This window comes from Ascochyta rabiei, chromosome 19 (assembly GCF_004011695.2).
Source record: "Ascochyta rabiei chromosome 19, complete sequence".
In the NCBI taxonomy this organism is placed as follows: Eukaryota; Fungi; Ascomycota; class Dothideomycetes; order Pleosporales; family Didymellaceae; genus Ascochyta; species Ascochyta rabiei.
In genome coordinates this window covers 5,248-21,479 of record NC_082423.1, presented here as the reverse complement: position 1 = coordinate 21,479, position 16,232 = coordinate 5,248, and the positions used below count along the sequence as shown (strand labels likewise).

Here is a 16,232-nt window from a genome sequence, read left to right as displayed (position 1 = left end):
TTTTGCTATTCCAGCTTGTTGCTTCCAGAAGACCTGGCATCCATAGTCTGCTAAATCAATCCTAGTTCGTACGGCTTATAATCACTTAACGACAAAAGGAGTTTTTGCGTAGATTGAATTGGCCGACAGTCGGGAGCAAAACGAGTGAGGTCCAAGCCGTCAATATCATGTGCGGATGCTAAAGTCGGCCAGAACAACTGCTAGGTCGGCGATGATGACATGAAATGCCCGGAAGTGAAGTGAAGAAGCATATGTTTTTGTAAATCAATCTTAAACATGTAACTGATACAAAGACTCCGCGAGAATGACTTTGCAGTGCAATGGTTGCTTAATCATCGTCGCAACTATATAGTGACGGCTATCCATGGGTGCTTCAGGAGTTCGGTCGCCGATTTCCTGTCTTCCGGCCGCCATCTGAGCATCGAGCGTATGAAATCGAGAAACAATTCCTTTTCCTTCCCTTCAAGCACCGAGACTCTTTTCTCGAGTGAGATCTTAGGAATAGTTACACTCTTAGAGCCACCCGTCCAGTGTCCTATTGAACTTAGCAGAGTCTATGTCGGGGCGACCTCAATAACTAACCTTGCTTGTCGAAGACCTTTCTTGTCATATGGTTGCTTTGCGTGTATTCAAGCGGAGGTGTTCCAAGGTATGCAACCATTTCGGAAACATGATGTGTCTCTGATGGGTTGCCCTCGTTGTCACGGGCGTCGAATAGATGCTCATCTTCAAACAAGTCCCACACCTAATGAAGAGTAAGTCATTGAGACTTCCTTATAATACTATTGAATACTTACCAACGTGGCGACACTCCAAATGTCCACCTTAGAGCCCCACTCCATCTCGAAAATTATCTCTGGTGCACGGTATAGCTCAGGCTGAATTAAGCCGGAGTGGGAATCTCCTATCCGTGCTTCTCCAAAGTCACAGAGAACTGGTTGGCCCCAAAGATCACTCGTAGGATGGGGAAGCTTACGGGAACTGTAAATGGTGCGTGTGTCGTCAATCACTTTGGATGATGACGGGTTCTCTGCTTCAGCTTTCTCGAAGTTTTCCAGAATAGTGTCATCATCCACAGTCAGCATGATATTTCCAGGATTGATGTCTAACTTGTCAGTTAGTTCAATCATGTTGCATCATCTTGCCGTACCTGTATGTACGACCTTAGCCTCCTCGTGTAAGAACGACAGCGCCTTTAGCACATTGACTAGCGTGCACTTCAGAAGCGGAACGTTGAGCTTGTGTGCTGGGTTGTAATACTGGAGCTGTCGAATAGTCATGTGCATGGGTGGATGAACAAAGCACAAATGTTTGCCAGTCGGACCGTCAAGCTCGAATTCGCCATAAAGTCCGCGGATGTATGCTTGGCCGCGATGCTGTGATTGCATAGAACTGACATGCTCGTAAAAATCTAGCTCTCGATTGAGCTGTGGGGTCTTTTCAGCATCTCGGGTACAAATCTTGACAGCGACGAAGCCAGCGACGAAGCCAGCGTCTCGTTCTCTGTGAATGGATGATCAGACTTTGAAGGGTAGGTGGGGGTGAAGAACACCAAACATACCGGATATCCCGACACAGCCAGACCGTAGAGTATGCACCGTAACCAAGTTTCCCTATAACCTTAAAGCTAGAATCGAGAATCTCACCAGGTCGTGCTGGATAAAACTTATCATGGCTATACCACGGAAGGCGCTCCTCCTCGAAGAGCTCGCTGGCATTCATTTTCGTACTCTGGAAGCGCGAAATTCGGGAGATGTAGGAGGGAAATTTGAAGCGAGTACATGCGCGTTGACCAAATCTCAGCATGGTGTAGAGACACTATATCATTGTGGGAAGTTAGTGTGACGGTCCAAAGGCATGTTGGCCGCACTGATGCCTAGCACGGTCAATGACGCGTCTGTGCTCGTCGATCAATTGGCCGGCGGCAACAACGACGCTAGCAAAACAGGGTCCTGTCTCACCATCACGCGGACTCAGCTCGTTACGCGCCGACTTTTCTTGAACTTCTCCTATAGTCGGACTCAGAGCACTCGCGCATCAACCTCTCACCCCACAATGTCTCGTTCGGACTTGGTGTCACCTCTTCATAGCCACATTCGGGATGTGACTGAAGTTGCATGAGCGAAAGACGGAGGATAGAGCAACGGTCTTGCTATTTTAGCAAGTACTGGATTCTACTTGGAGTGAAGCTTCAAACTGTTGCGGCACAGCACCAAGAGCTCAGTATTGCGGCATAGCATCAAGAGCTCAGTGTTGCGGCACAGCATCAAGAGCTTAGTGTTGCGAAGTCCAAGAACTGAGAGTATAAGAGCAGAGGCTGCCTTCCATCAACCATGCCTCATCACATTCTCATCAATCAACATTCATTATTAAGCACATCACAACATCCTTCACTATCCCTCCAAACGTTACTAGTCCACCATCGCAACTTCCAACATGCAAGCATCATCCCGCAGACTCATCAAATACATCGGCACTGTCACCCTTGATAAACTCGACTCCCAGAGCCGCCCAGTAGTCAGTGCATTCTGCGAACAAGCTGAGAAAAATGTATGTCGATACGCAACGCTCGTCTAGCCACAAACTTGCTTACATGATTTAGAATCCAGCCATCAAGAAGGCAGAGATCAAGGGAAGCAGGTGGCACCAGTCCATTGACGATCCAAACGATAAGCAGCCGGTCATCTCCATTCGTTTCAAAGACGAGGATGACAGGAGGATCACCACTGGCCATGTGCACCAGGATGGTACCGGGAAGCTCTCGTAGTGCCCGTGACCTGGTTATATGAGCACACGTGAAGGATTGACGAGCATGCGAAGCATGTTTTTGTACAATATCTCCATGGATGGCATTCTCTTTTCATCTTAGTACACAGTCTTTACAGTTCCCCATATATCTGATCTCACACGCGACACAAATCAAACCTGTCATTAACGCAATCGATCTTGTATTTTTTTCATGCACAGCCTAATTCCGCATACGAGCCTTTCCTATCAGGAAACGACCTGACCCGGAGTGCGTGATCCTAACAGCTTATCCAGCAGGATATCTAGAAATTTAGGATATCTAGAAACTTTTTTGTTTTTTCTTTTCTTCTTGCTATTTCTAGCCTATTGTAACGTATCTAGAAAATTTCTAGATGTCTTTTTTTTTTTTAGGATATCTAGAAATTTCTAGATATCTTCTCCTTTAGGTTATCTAGAAATTTCTAGATGTCTACTTTTTTAGGATATCTAGAAATTTCTTAAGCTTTAGCTTCTTTTACTATATCTCTACCAGATCTAGTCTCTTCTAGTAGCTTATTTAGAAGATAATAAAATAGTTAATAACATTTTATTAGTATCTATAACTATCTTTTAGTTATTCTACTATCTCTATAGCTATAAACACTATAGCTAATAGCTATCTACTAGCTATTTACTAGGTATTATACTCTACTAACCTATCTAAAAGAACAACTAGCGCTTTAGAATAAGTAGTTAGTTTTTTATTCTTTTCTTCTTTTTCTTCTTCTTTTCTTTCTTCTTTTCTAGCAGTTATAGCCTATCCTAGGGTAGTAGAGATAGTAGTTCTAGAAAGTAATATCTAGTAGAGATTATTAGAGAGAAGAACTAGCTTTCTATCCCTTATAGATAATAAGTAGATAGAATAACTAGAGAGAATACCTAGGGAGAATATCTAGAGAGAATAACTCTTACTTCTTATACTTAGTATCTATAAGAATAACTAGCGTTAATTCTTTCTATTTCTCTATATAGCTAATAGTAATAAGTACCCTTAAGATATAGAAATAGGAAAAGAGAATTCTCTATCTTTTCTATCTAGTATATAGGTAGAGGCTCTTTTAATAGATAAAGACAAAGTATAATATAGAGAAAAGCATTCTTCTAAGACTATTCTTTACTAGCAATAGCTAGTAACTTTCTATTTATACAGTAACTAAAGAGAAGAACTAACAATCCTTTTATAAAGGTAATAGCATTAACTAATCTTTATTCTATCTTATTTCTATTTATATACCTATACTATAGCTAGAGACATTTCTTTTTTCTTAGTTTATCCTTTTTAAAAAGTAGATAAGATTCTAGAACTAATTTTAACCTTAAAGGACTTCTACTTAAAATAGAGCTATAGCATTTAATAGTCTATAAAAAGATCTTCTTCTTCTTCTATACTAGTAGAGCTAGTAGAACTAGTAACACTAGTAGTACTTTCTTCTTTCTCTTCTTCTTCTTCTTCTTTCTCTTTTAAATTCTCTAGGTACTCTAGTGTTTCTCTACTAAAGAAGGAAGGGCTAGACTTATTGCCTACTATAGTTACTATACTAGCATAGAGACATACCTATTATCTAGCTCTAGAATAGTATAGAGTCTATTACTAACGTACTCTTCTAAGAACTCTTTACTAGTAACTAGAGTAACTTTATCTTCTACTCTAGTATTATAGTAGGTAATATAGTATTCTTCTTTCTTAAAAGAGTTTACTATAATAATAAAGAACCTAGTATAGCCTAGTTCTAAGCCTAGCGTCTGCTATTAGCATAGATACTTCTACTATAAGATTATACTGCTATACCTTTCTTATAAATATATTTTACTAAGCTAGGTAGCTTGCTATAGCTAACTAGGTAGCCTCGAAAGCCTACTACCTTATTACTAGCTTTGTCTCTTATATTATAAACATTCTTTCCTAGTAGATAGGTAGAAGTTAAAGCTAAAGAGCTAAGATTTTCTTTAAGAAATCTTCTAGCTATAGTAGTACTATAGTTAAGATTCTTATAGCTCGTCTCAATGCTAGACATCTAGAAAAGATAGAAGTTAGCTTCTAGAAGATAGTAGTATATAGAATTCTTACCTTTAGTATTTTGCTTAGTACCTTAGTATAAGTAGTTAGGGTTATAGAAGAGTAGATAGTAGTGTAGTAGTATAAAATAGAAAGAGAGTTTCTCTACTTTTATATTATCTTCTTTTCTATTACGTCTTAACTAGTAGTCTTCTATTTACTATACTAAAATTAACAATTAATAAATTCTTCTTTACTTAATCCTTAATTAGTAGTAGAATAATTAAGAATTAATTAATTCTTCTTTACTAAATTCTTAATTGTTCTAGCAGTAATTAAGAATTAACTAAGTCTTTATTTATTAAATCCTAATTACTAGTAGAATAATTAAGAATCAACTAATTCTTCTTTAATTAATTCTTAATTATTCTAGCAGTAATTAAGAATTAACTAATTCTTCTTTTATTCATTTCTACTTACTAGTAGAATAATGAAGAATTAACTAATTCCTCTTTGTTTAATTCTTAATTACTAGCAGTAGAATTAAGAATAAAGGTAATTCTCTAGTAACTAAACGCTAATTAGATTTACTAATAGCTAGAGCTAGCTATCTATATAAACACTTCTTTCTTCTCTTTACTATCCTTCTCTACTCTACTCTCTACTTTACTCTTTACTATACTATTCTATCTACAGACCTCTACCTTCTATATCTATTACTCAATACTATAAAAGTAAGTATTCTCTATTTCTACCCTTAGCTACATCTTCTACTAGAAGCCTACTAATATACCTATAGAAATACTATAAAAGAACTCTATTTAACTAGCTAAGTATACTACTATGTCTACCTCTAACTATACTCCTACTATAGAGCTAGGCTATAACTTATCTTACTTTAAAGATCTAGGGCTTCTATTCTGCTCTAATAGTAGCTGCCTAACTAGTATTAATAGTAATAAAAGTACTAATATAGTAGAAATAACTAAGCAGCATCTTATAAAGCAGCATAGAATTTCTTTTAAAGATAGAGAAGTAAAAAGGTTTTTAGAAGATATTAAAGACTATTCTATAGCTAATATTAATAATCTACACTCTATAGAGAACTATAAGTATTTCTTTAAAGAACTAAAGCTTATAGAAGAAGGTTATCTATGCCTAGTTAAAGAGTGTAATAGTCTCTTTAGTACTACTAAAAGCTTATACCTACACTTAGAAAAGCATAGAAAAGAGAAAGAAATACCTTTTACTAGTAGTAAAAAGACCTTCTATAAAAGTAATATTAAGATACAAAGTCTATTTAAGAAGAAAGATTTATTAAACTACTTTATTATAAAAGATAATAGTAGTACTACTAGCGCTATAGAGCCTACTATTACTACTACTACTCTTAGTACTTCTAACAGCCTTATTAATAGCTATAGAGAAGAGCTAGAAGCGTTTACTAATGCTACTAATCTAAGCTTTACTTTATTAGAGAATAAAGAGATACCTTCTACTATACGTAAAACTAAGTTCTATCTCTTTCTTAATAATAAGAATCTCAATAGCTTACTTAAGCTAGTTACTATTCCTATAAAGAAGAGCACTACTACAGAAGAGAGAGTAGAATACAATCTACTTAAGCTAGTAGAAGAGACTCTATACTCTATAGAACCTCTAGTAGAGAAGCTAAATAGAAGGCTTAGGCAGCAGCTACAAACAGAGGTACTAGCTACTAATAAAGAGAAGAATCTAAAAGACTTTAGCCTACTCTCTAGTAAGGATGTGAAAAGAAAGTACTATAAGTATTTTAGTCTATTTATAGTCTATCTATATAGAGTTATTAGAGAAAGAGCTAGAGATAAGTCTACTACTAGTAAGCAACCTATTGTACCCTCTCTAGTAGAACAGCTAGTAGCTACTATAGTAGAGAATATAAAAGACTCTCTAGAAGCTAGTAAAGAAAACCTAGAAGATAGTATACTAGATACTCTATTTACTACGCTAGTTGCTAGAAGTAAAGAGTATTTAATAGCTATAGTAGATACGCTGCTAGAGCAGCCTCTAGCACAAGATAACCTAGAAGAATACCCTAGCTTTAATAGTGCTATTATTACTTTTCTAGCTATTAAAAGTATAGATCTAAATACAAGAGTTACTAAGGCAGCTATTAGCATAGAGCAAGATTGCTCTTATCTAATCTATTCTCTTAGGCTATTCTCTATAGCTATAGTTAATAGTAGATATAATAAGTTAACTACTAGTAGTAATTCTACTAGCTTAGAAGAGGTCTTTCTAGACTACTATAGTAGAAATCTAACATTTAACTCTAGTAATAGCTTTGAAGAATTAACCTCTTTAAGAGCTTATACTAGAGCTATAGCTACTAACACGCTAACTAAGCCTAGAATAAGAGATATTAGTAGCAATCTCTTTATAGTAGATAATAGTCTAGAAGTAGATATTAAGAAGCTTAAGAAGTTCTTTGTCTATATAGAAGATACCTTAGAAGAGTTTCTATTCTCTAGAATTCTTTATCTTAATCCTAGTAATCTAGATCTAGACTTTAACAAGCTAGAAGATAGTGTAGTAGATACTAGTCCTACCTATAGCTTTCTAGAAGATAGTACTAACAATAGAGACTATAACCTAAAAGACTATAGCTTCTACCTAATTAAAAGACTAGAAGATACTAGCTCTATCTTCTCTAAGTTCTTTATTAATAGCATTACTAGCACTAGTATAGATTTTAATATCTATAATATAAGAAAATATCTAAAAGATAGGCAAGAGTTTATTAAGCTACTAGGTCTAGCTTTCTATCTACTAGCAGCTTGCCCTATTAGAGGCACAGAGGTAGAGTTACTAAAGTATACTAATAGCCTAGAGCTAGGCTCTAGAAACCTATATATAGATAGCATTACTAAGCTAATAAAAGTAGAGACTAGCTATAGCAAGTCTAATAGTATTACTAATAGAGATAATAACATAGTTAGGTTCTTTAGCCCTAAGTTTAGCTACCTACTAAAAGTATATATAACTTTAGGCATACCTTTCTATAACTACCTAAACTTTAAGGTGTTTAATATAAAGAAAGCTAGTCCTTATTTACTAGAAGTTAATAATAAGCTTATTACTAGTAAAGATATCTCTAATCTACTTAGTATTAAAAGCCTAGAGTTTCTAGGTATAAAGGTCTCTATCTCTACTTATAGACAAGCTATAAAGTATATTATTATTAATAGATTAAATATAGATCTAGAAGGTATACTAGAAGAAGAGGAGGAAGAGAATAATATAGAAGATATACTGTTTAATCACTCTACTAAAGTAGCACTAGGTAACTATGCTAGAGATAGTAATATCCTAGCTAGTAAAACTAGTAGCCTAGAGCAAAAGTCTATAGATTTTACTACTAGAATCTTTAACTTTCTAGAGCTTAGTAGTAGAACTATAGATAAGAAGCTAGTAGTCTTTAACGCTATAGCTACTAGGCTGGAAGACTCTATTCTACCTAGCGTAAAGCCTATTAGAAGAGAAGAAGCTAAGAGTATAGAAGAGTTAATAGAAGATATAAACATTATAAGCTCTAGTAAAACACCTTCTTCTATTAGTAATAGAGAAGAGGAGGTAAGCTATAGTAGTATAGACTTTAATAACCATACTACTTTAAAAGATAACTTTAACTATAGTACTAGTACACCGGATATATTAGATAAAGTATATAATAATACTTCTAGTAAAGATACTATAAGAAGAGAAAGTAGTAGTAGTAGCTCTAGTAGTAGCTCTAGTAGAGAGAAGAGCAGACCTCCTACTACTATAAGTAAGAGAAAGAAGTTTATAATTAATAGCTCTAGTTCTAGCTCTAGCTCTAGCTCTAGTTCTAGAAAAGAAGAGGCTCTTACTACTAGTAGCCCTAAAGTAGTTATACTAAAAAAGCCTATTAATAAGAAGCATTATACTAGAGTAGATACGCTACCTAGTAAAGAAGAAGATATAATAGATATCTCTAGTAATAGTACTACTAGTAGCTTAGCAGATAACGCTAGCTTAGAAGATGATAATAGTACTAGAGTTTATAGGATAAGAAATAAAAGAAGTCTATATAAGATTAATAAAAGCACTAAAGAAGGTACTTCTAGTCTATATCCTATCTTTACTACTAGACTAGAGGCTACTTCTACTAGTAAGAATAATAGTAGAAGGAATATTAGAAGCAATAGCTTAGACTCTAGTAATAGCTTTACTAGTGCTAATTATATACCTAGTACTTCTATAGCTACTACTAGTGCTAGTAAGAAAAAGAGTGTAGAAGAAGAGAATAAGTATAGTACTATTCTAAACCTAGTAGAAAACTATAAGAGTAAAAGCCTAGCTTCTAGTAGAAGTAAAGAAGTAAAAAAGCCTCTAGTCTATACTACTAGCACTAGTAAAAGTAGTAAGGATAATAGAATAAGTGAAAGAATACCTACTAGTACTTTTAGAAGTAGTAGTAGATCTAGCGCTAGTGCTTCTACTACTAAAGAGAATAGATCTATAGAAGATAATCTTAGTAGTAATAGTAACTTAGCTATAGAAGAAGATGCTATTCTAGAAGAAGACTCTAGTAGTAACTATAGTCTAGATATAGAAGATAGTCTTCTTCTAGAAGAACTTAATAGAGATAAAGAGAATCTAGTTACCTCTACTATAGAAGAGAATCGTAGCAGTAGCACTAGTAAAGAAAAAGAAGATGCTAACTCTAGTAAAAGTAAAGAGGTACTACTAGAAGATAAACTAGATCTAGCTAGGCCTTCTTTTAGAACTAGCTCTAGTATTCTTAGTAGTAATATTAACTATATAAAAGATCTTACTACTAATAGAGAAAGAGAAGCGCTATTAAATAGAAACACTACTATAAGTCTTAGTAGTAGTATTCTACCTAGCTTAGACTTTAATAAAGAAGAAGAAGAAGAAGAAGAAGAAGAAGAAGAAGAAGAAGAAGAAGAAGAAGAAGAAGAAGAAGAAGAAGAAGAAGAAGAAGAAGAAGAAGAAGAAGAAGAAGAAGAAGAAGAAGAAGAAGAAAGAAGAAGAAGAAGAAGAAGAAGAAGAAGAAGAAGAAGAAGAAGAAGAAGAAGATATCTTTTCTAAAAGCTCTTCTGCTAGAGAAATACCTTCTAGTAGCTATAGTAAGAAAATAGAAGCTATTATAAATAGAGATATAGAAAAAGAAAAGACTAGTCTAACTAGCACTTTACCTATTCTACCTAGTAGTCCTAGTAAAAGAAAGTCTAGTATAGACTTAACTAGCCCTATAAGCACTAAGCTTAAAAAGCTAAACTATTTAGAAGGTATTATTACTAAAACTAGTAGTAGTAATAGTATAAGTCTAGAAGAGAGAGAAAAGATTATTAGAGAGAATATTAAACTTAGAAGCTTAACTAACTTAGCTATAAGTAGTAGAAGAAAGACTTTACTAGAGAGCTTAAAAGAGCTATATAAAAGTATAAATATAGAAATAGAAGACTTTAAAAGCCCTAGGCAAGAAGAAGCTATTAAAGAGATAATAGATTCTACTCCTTTCTTAACCTATATATCTAAAACAGGAGGAGGAAAATCCAATCTCTTCTTTCTACCTAGCTACTTATATTCTAATAGAAAGTATATAGTAGTAGTACCTAGAATAAGCTTACTAAAAGACCTTTATAATAGATCTAGAAGCTTAAAGCTTAATAGTATGCTAATAGATGCTAGTAATCTAGATACGCTAGATACTAAAGAGATAAAAGCAAATCCACTGTTTATATCTATAGATTTATTACTAGAGGTTAGCTTTTTAAGCTACTTGTATAGTCTTAAGATAGATAGAGTATCTACTACTATCTTCTTAGAAGAAGCACACTTACTGCTACTAGAAGAAAGCTTTAGGCCTAGGCTAGAAAGTATTAATAAGATTCTTAATCTAGAGTTTAATCTAGTATTTATAAGCGCTACGCTACCTAGTAGCTTACTTAATCTATTGGAGTTAAAGTTTAGTATCTATAAGCCCTATACTATAAAAGAGTCCACTACTAGAGATAATATAAGCTACATACCTATAGAAAGTAATAAGCCTATAGAGATAGCTAGAAGTATTCTAATAGAAGAAGTAAAGTCTTTAAAAAGTAAAGAGAAGATAATTCTCTATACTAGAACTAAAGAAGAAGCTAGAAGGGTAGCTAAGGCGTTTGCTATACCTTACTACTATAGCACTATAGATCTAGAAGAAAAAGTGCTACTAGAGAAAAATCTAAGCTTATTTCTAGATAGTAATAATAGTACTTATACTAGCATAGTAGCTACTAGCGCTTTAATAGTAGGGATAGATTATCCTTTTATTAAGAGTATTCTCTTTATCTATATCTATAATAGCTTTATTAATACTATACAAGGTATAGGTAGAGTAGCTAGATTGTTAAAAGAAGGCAAAGCCTTTCTAATTTATCCTAGTACTATAAAAGATAGATTAGTAGAGACTTCTATTAACGCTAGTAGTATAACTACGTTAGAAGAGTTTAAAGTAATAGATAATAACAAGTTAATAGAGTTTCTACTAGATAGAACTTGTAATAGAAGAATACTAGAAGAATATCTAGAAGATAAGCAAGAGCTAACTTGCTCTCTAGAAGTAGCTAAGTGTATTAGTTGTTTAAAAAGAAGTAAAAGTCTAGAAAAAGCTAAAGAAAGCCTAACTAGCAACTCTATTCTAGTAGAGACCTTAAAAGTTAAAATAATAGAAAAAATAGAAGATTTTACTACTAAATTTTGTATTAACTACTTCTTTAGATATAAGTATACTAGCTATAGCACACACTCTTTAGAGGATTGCTCTAACTATAAAAGTAGCTTAGCGAATAGAGTAAGATCTATCTTTAAAGTTATAAAAACACCTATTAATAATAGAGGTATTATACCACCTAACTTAGTATACTACTATTGCTATTTACCTAAGTTTATCTGCTACTCTAAGAGTAAAGCTACTTGCTTATATAGAGATATAATAGTTAACTATATAGTATTTCTACAAGAACTAATTAAGAGAGATATCCCTATTTCTAGCTTAGAAACACTATCTAAGCTTAAAGAAGACTATTTAAAAGATACTAGCTATACTACTAAAGAAGACTTTATAATAGTAGAGCTACTAAGTAAAGTAGTAGAAGTAGATACTAAGAAGGTTCTTTTCCTTTATAAGATTCTACTAGAAGTTACACTACTAGACCTAGAAAAAGATATAAAAGAAGTAGAGAGTAAATCTACTACTAGTTCTACTAGCGTAGTATCTAGCAATCTAGCTACTAGTATAGAAGAAACCACTTTAGAAAGCTTAAAATCTATCTTCTATACTTAAAAGCTCTACTTTTCCCTCTACTATAGTAGCTTCTAAATAGTAAAATATACATATGTATTTTATCTTCTCTATTCTCTTTAGAAGGGAATACTATTCTAGTAGTTAGCTTTATTAATATATACTCTATACTCTACTCTATAATCTATACTCTCTACTTCTTTTTAAGCAGAAGAAGAGTAGCTACTAGCTATTAACTTTAGTAAAGTAGGTAGAAAAGCTACTCTATAGCATATCTACCTTACTACTACTAGATCTCTACTCTCTTTATCTTAGTATTTTTCTACTAGTTAATACTACTTTCTTTTCTTACTTTATAGTACTATCTTATAATTCTTTCTATATAGTAAAAAAAGAAGTTACTTATATAGTACTAGAAAAGTAAGAGTAAAAGCTTTCTATTCTACTTATAATAAGAGATGTCTCTTTGCTTTAGAGATAAAACTAGTAAGTATAAGCTAAGTATAGTAAATAAAGAATAGAAAGTAAGTATAAACTAAGTATAGTAAATAAAGAATAGAAAGTAAGTAAAAGCTAACTTAACTAGTAAATAAACTATAAAACGCTTTTCTTCTACTACTTATCTATATAGACTTTCTATACTTAGTATAGTAAGAAGCTTTATCTCTTTATCTCTATAGTCTTTTCTTTTCTTATCTATCTAGTAACAAACTAGCGTTGCTAATCTTACTATATAGTATTTTCTTTTTAAAGCTTACTTTACTACTTTCTAGCTAGTTCTTTCTTTTAGCTAGCTCTTTTACTTATTCTTTATACTAGTTACTCTATTCTTAAGCTAACTAAGAACCTACTTCTCCTTTCTTTTTAGTAAAGCTAGAAGTTTTTTTTTTTTTTTTGTTTTTTTCTTATAAAATCTATTACTATAAGTAAGCTTCCCTCTATCTTTTATACTATGCTACTAGTAGTAGTACTTCTAGTATTCTACTAGTAAGAATAGTTGTTAGCTTACTACTTTTAAGCTTAAGTAAAGTCTTTACTTTTATTTATTTATAAGTAAAAAGTAAAGTAGTTTCTATCTATCTCTATCTAGTAGTAAGGAAAGATAAAGTAGCTTTTACTTCTTTATAAAAGTATACTAAGTAAAAATACTGGTTTTATTCTTTATATAGCTATAAGAAAGTAGACTCTATAGAAGTATAGCTAGCTTCTTATAGTAACTATACTAGAAAATAATTCTTACTCTTCTTTATACCTAAAACCCTTCTTTTTTTTAGACTCTATCCTAAATAGGTAGTTGCAGTGTACCTTCACTGGAGTTACAGCTTTAGGTTTGTTAGTAACAACAGCTACAGGACACTTGCGTATTTTCAGTTACAACGTACGCTGGAATACTATTCAGTTGTACGCTAGAATTCTATTTTTAAGTCTGTTTAAGCTAAGATGCGGCTAACGCTCTGACAGTTAATACTTTTCAAATTAGACCCTAATTCATTTGTTTGCGGCCTGTGCGGCCCCTTCGGTTTGTAGGGCGGGGCGACCCTAATTCATTTACCGCTTCAACAATAGAATAAGACCCCAGCGCCACGCCGCCGGCTAGATGCGACCCAGCAAAAGGGTGCAACCAAGCCCTGCGCGCATTTTGCACTTTTTAGAATTGCTGCCTGACTACTGCGTGGATGGAAAAAGTAGATAACGTTGCGGGTTAAGGTAGAGGTGAGGTTGGTGGTTTGCAGGGCTGGCCCCTTCCCTACTTGTAAGCGAGCGCGCCCCTGCGCGTAGAGACTAACTATATCATTACTATAACATATAACAAGCGCTAGCAACTATAACTTAAATATACTAACGTTTATGCTATATAGCTTTAAACAACTTAGGCAGCATTGTCTGGCGCAGAGACGCCGCTGGCGCGCTCTTAAAGCGGGCCTGCGACTGCGCAATCTTAACGCGCCTGTCTGCTTCCTCTTCTTCTTCCTCGCTGTTGTCTTTACTGTCCTTAATCTCCTCTACCTTATAAGTTGTCTCTAGAGCCTTAACCTTAATGCTCAGCGTCTTCTTCCCCTTGATCTCACCTCCCGCGATGCCCTCTGGGCCTAACCATTCATCGAATTGCTTAGCTGCAAGACAGACATCCGGACGCTTCTTCCTAACTAGCTCAATAAAGACGTTAACGCCCTAGGAGCAGATCTTGTGCTTAATCTAAGTCTTTAGTATAGCGTTGTCCGGCATAACCAGGAGCACGCCCCAGCCTAGGCCTTCAGCCACCCTGTACCACTTAAATGCTCTAGCAAGCCACACCTAAAAGAGATCCCGCTCTTTCTTAGAAGGGTTAGGGTTGGAGTTAACTAAGTGCAGGAGAGAGTCTATAGCCTCTGTTCAGCAGAGGCCCTTGCTAAATTAATTTGTCTTATTGCTGCTAACAAGCTTGTTGTTGTGTTTGATCAGCGCTAGCTTGTCGGCCAACGCCTTGCCCAGGAGCGCCTGCGCCTACCTATACTTAATATGCACTAACTTTATTACTTTGTTATAGACGTTGCATCGCTCCCACGCAGAGCAGAACGCTTGGTCTGCGCTGCTCTGCCGTAAGGGATTAACCAATATTGCACGCAAATGCTGCAGCTGCAAAGAAGGGGCGTTATACTGCGCAGCCACTCCGCCGCTAAAGAGCGTTCCGCGCTTTCGCCAGACCTGGAGGAAGTGGGCAGCGTGCTCTTAAGACAACAAGCTCCTAAGAGCGCGCGCCTTAGCTATAAACTCGCGTGCCTTTAAGTAAGGCGTCTTAACAGCGTTATAGAAGTTCAACTTCTTCTTGTTACTACCTACAGCTTCCTGCTTAAAAAGCTATAATATAACCTTCTTGTCCTTAGAGGATATAGACGCGTAGGCGCCACATTCATCGTCACCTGCCCTCTAGTCTGGCGCGACGAGGCTAAGATCCAGGCTGCGCTCTATTAGGGCAGCTTCGTGTTTCTTAATGCGTTCCTGCTCAGCGCGGCAGTTGTTGTTAGTAACGGTGGTGGTGGTGTGCTGCTCCTCTACCGGCCGCTCTCCGGGCTGCTGTCCTAGCCGCTCTCCGGGCTGCTCTCCTGGCTGCTCTTCCAGTTCGCTGAGTTGCTCAGATGGCTGAGGGCTGGCTGCTGGCGTCTCAACCGCTTCTGTGCGAGCGCGCTTAGGCGACAGCGCTAGTGCAGAGGGTGCTGGTCGTTTCTTGCGTTAGGTCAGAGGGGAGGCAGACGGCTTCTGCGCAGACGGCGGCTCTACTATGCCATCTTCCGCAAGCGACTAAGCCGCGCAGACCAGACAGTCCCAGGTATCGTTTGGCAGGACGTCGTCAGCGAGCGTCTCGCGCAGAAGCCAGATTGCTAACAAGACAGAGTGGGCAATAAAGACGGGCTTGCAGACGCTGGCATTGTCACAGGTGGGGATCAGCTATCCTGCGCTGTGCGGACGAGCACCTGGATCACGCTGCAAGCGTGAGATGGTCGCTCAGCAGAAGAAGAGCTTCTTGTAGTCCTTATTTGGCAGTTTATACCCATACTTGCTGCTAAAACTAGCTTTGCTAGCTAGAGGAAAGCTGCGAGCGCTGCTATTAAACTGCTCTGCAGCGTTGTATAGCGCGGTAGACCAGTACATGCTAAAGAGGTGTGTGTTGCTCTAGCCAAGCTGTAGAACAACAGAACAAGATGCTGGGTAGTGCTGGGGGCGGGGGCTGGTTTTTGACCGGGTCCCCTAAGGCGCGCGTTAGCCTAATGCACAAAATCAGGCCGCGCACAGATGTACCACCACACCACACTAACCAGCGTTGGCAGAACTTGAGGAGCAACAAACCTAAAACAACGTCTTAATAAGAGCACGTTAATCCACAGTAGCAGTTAAAACAGAGAGGCTTGTCTCTAATAAACTACAAACCCTAACAGCATTTCCTGTCTATATAAACACTAACACTATTATATAGAGTTGTTTAACAGCGTCTTTACATACCTTCCTACTTACTATATAGCTGTCTGCAAGACTTACTGTTAAGGTGTATTGTCGTCGCAGGTGTCCTCCTACCTACACAGCAGCCACCAGGAGCTGACCGTAGCAGCACAGAAGGCAATTGCGTCTGCAGCCAGAACACTTACGGGATAGGTAACGTCT

General features: G+C 36.1%; 2 protein-coding genes across 3 annotated transcripts, besides 22 other annotated features; one reads left to right on the top strand and one right to left on the bottom strand.

The window, feature by feature from the left end:
• Positions 1–53: part of a mobile genetic element that runs on past the window's edge.
• A 291-nt stretch (positions 54–344) lies between these two features.
• On the bottom strand, positions 345–1,722 carry EKO05_0010253 (uncharacterized protein; the record flags this gene model as incomplete). 2 transcript variants are annotated; one of them, XM_059637719.1, is made up of 6 exons in its annotated part: positions 345–535; positions 583–745; positions 798–916; positions 977–1,105; positions 1,151–1,503; positions 1,562–1,722. In XM_059637719.1, the coding sequence occupies 6 exons, from the start codon at positions 1,720–1,722 to the stop codon at positions 345–347; spliced, it is 1,116 nt and encodes a 371-aa protein (XP_059493702.1). The 2 variants fall into 2 exon arrangements, with proteins under 2 accessions (XP_059493702.1, XP_038794425.2); XM_038943190.2 differs by having other exon boundaries at positions 798–1,105.
• Positions 1,723–2,436: 714 nt separating this feature from the next.
• EKO05_0010252 (uncharacterized protein) lies at positions 2,437–2,767 on the top strand (the record flags this gene model as incomplete). The annotated part of the gene is made up of 2 exons (XM_059637718.1): positions 2,437–2,550; positions 2,603–2,767. 2 exons carry the CDS (start codon positions 2,437–2,439, stop codon positions 2,765–2,767), a joined length of 279 nt encoding a protein of 92 aa, XP_059493701.1.
• Positions 2,768–4,173: 1,406 nt separating this feature from the next.
• Positions 4,174–4,211: a tandem repeat.
• Positions 4,212–4,213: 2 nt separating this feature from the next.
• Positions 4,214–4,248: a tandem repeat.
• Positions 4,249–4,878: 630 nt separating this feature from the next.
• Positions 4,879–4,927: a tandem repeat.
• Positions 4,928–6,123: 1,196 nt separating this feature from the next.
• Positions 6,124–6,185: a tandem repeat.
• A 1,852-nt stretch (positions 6,186–8,037) lies between these two features.
• Positions 8,038–8,070: a tandem repeat.
• Positions 8,071–8,296: 226 nt separating this feature from the next.
• Positions 8,297–8,337: a tandem repeat.
• A 190-nt stretch (positions 8,338–8,527) lies between these two features.
• Positions 8,528–8,562: a tandem repeat.
• A 54-nt stretch (positions 8,563–8,616) lies between these two features.
• Positions 8,617–8,655: a tandem repeat.
• Positions 8,656–9,707: 1,052 nt separating this feature from the next.
• Positions 9,708–9,886: a tandem repeat.
• Positions 9,887–10,098: 212 nt separating this feature from the next.
• Positions 10,099–10,136: a tandem repeat.
• A 2,118-nt stretch (positions 10,137–12,254) lies between these two features.
• Positions 12,255–12,293: a tandem repeat.
• Positions 12,294–12,564: 271 nt separating this feature from the next.
• Positions 12,565–12,776: a dispersed repeat.
• Positions 12,571–12,580: an inverted repeat.
• Positions 12,571–12,762: a mobile genetic element.
• Positions 12,594–12,689: a tandem repeat.
• Positions 12,753–12,762: an inverted repeat.
• A 199-nt stretch (positions 12,777–12,975) lies between the features above and the next one.
• Positions 12,976–13,002: a tandem repeat.
• A 41-nt stretch (positions 13,003–13,043) lies between these two features.
• Positions 13,044–13,085: a tandem repeat.
• A 987-nt stretch (positions 13,086–14,072) lies between these two features.
• Positions 14,073–14,892: a mobile genetic element.
• A 29-nt stretch (positions 14,893–14,921) lies between these two features.
• Positions 14,922–15,718: a mobile genetic element.
• Positions 15,175–15,929: a mobile genetic element.
• Positions 15,930–16,232: the final 303 nt, after the last annotated feature.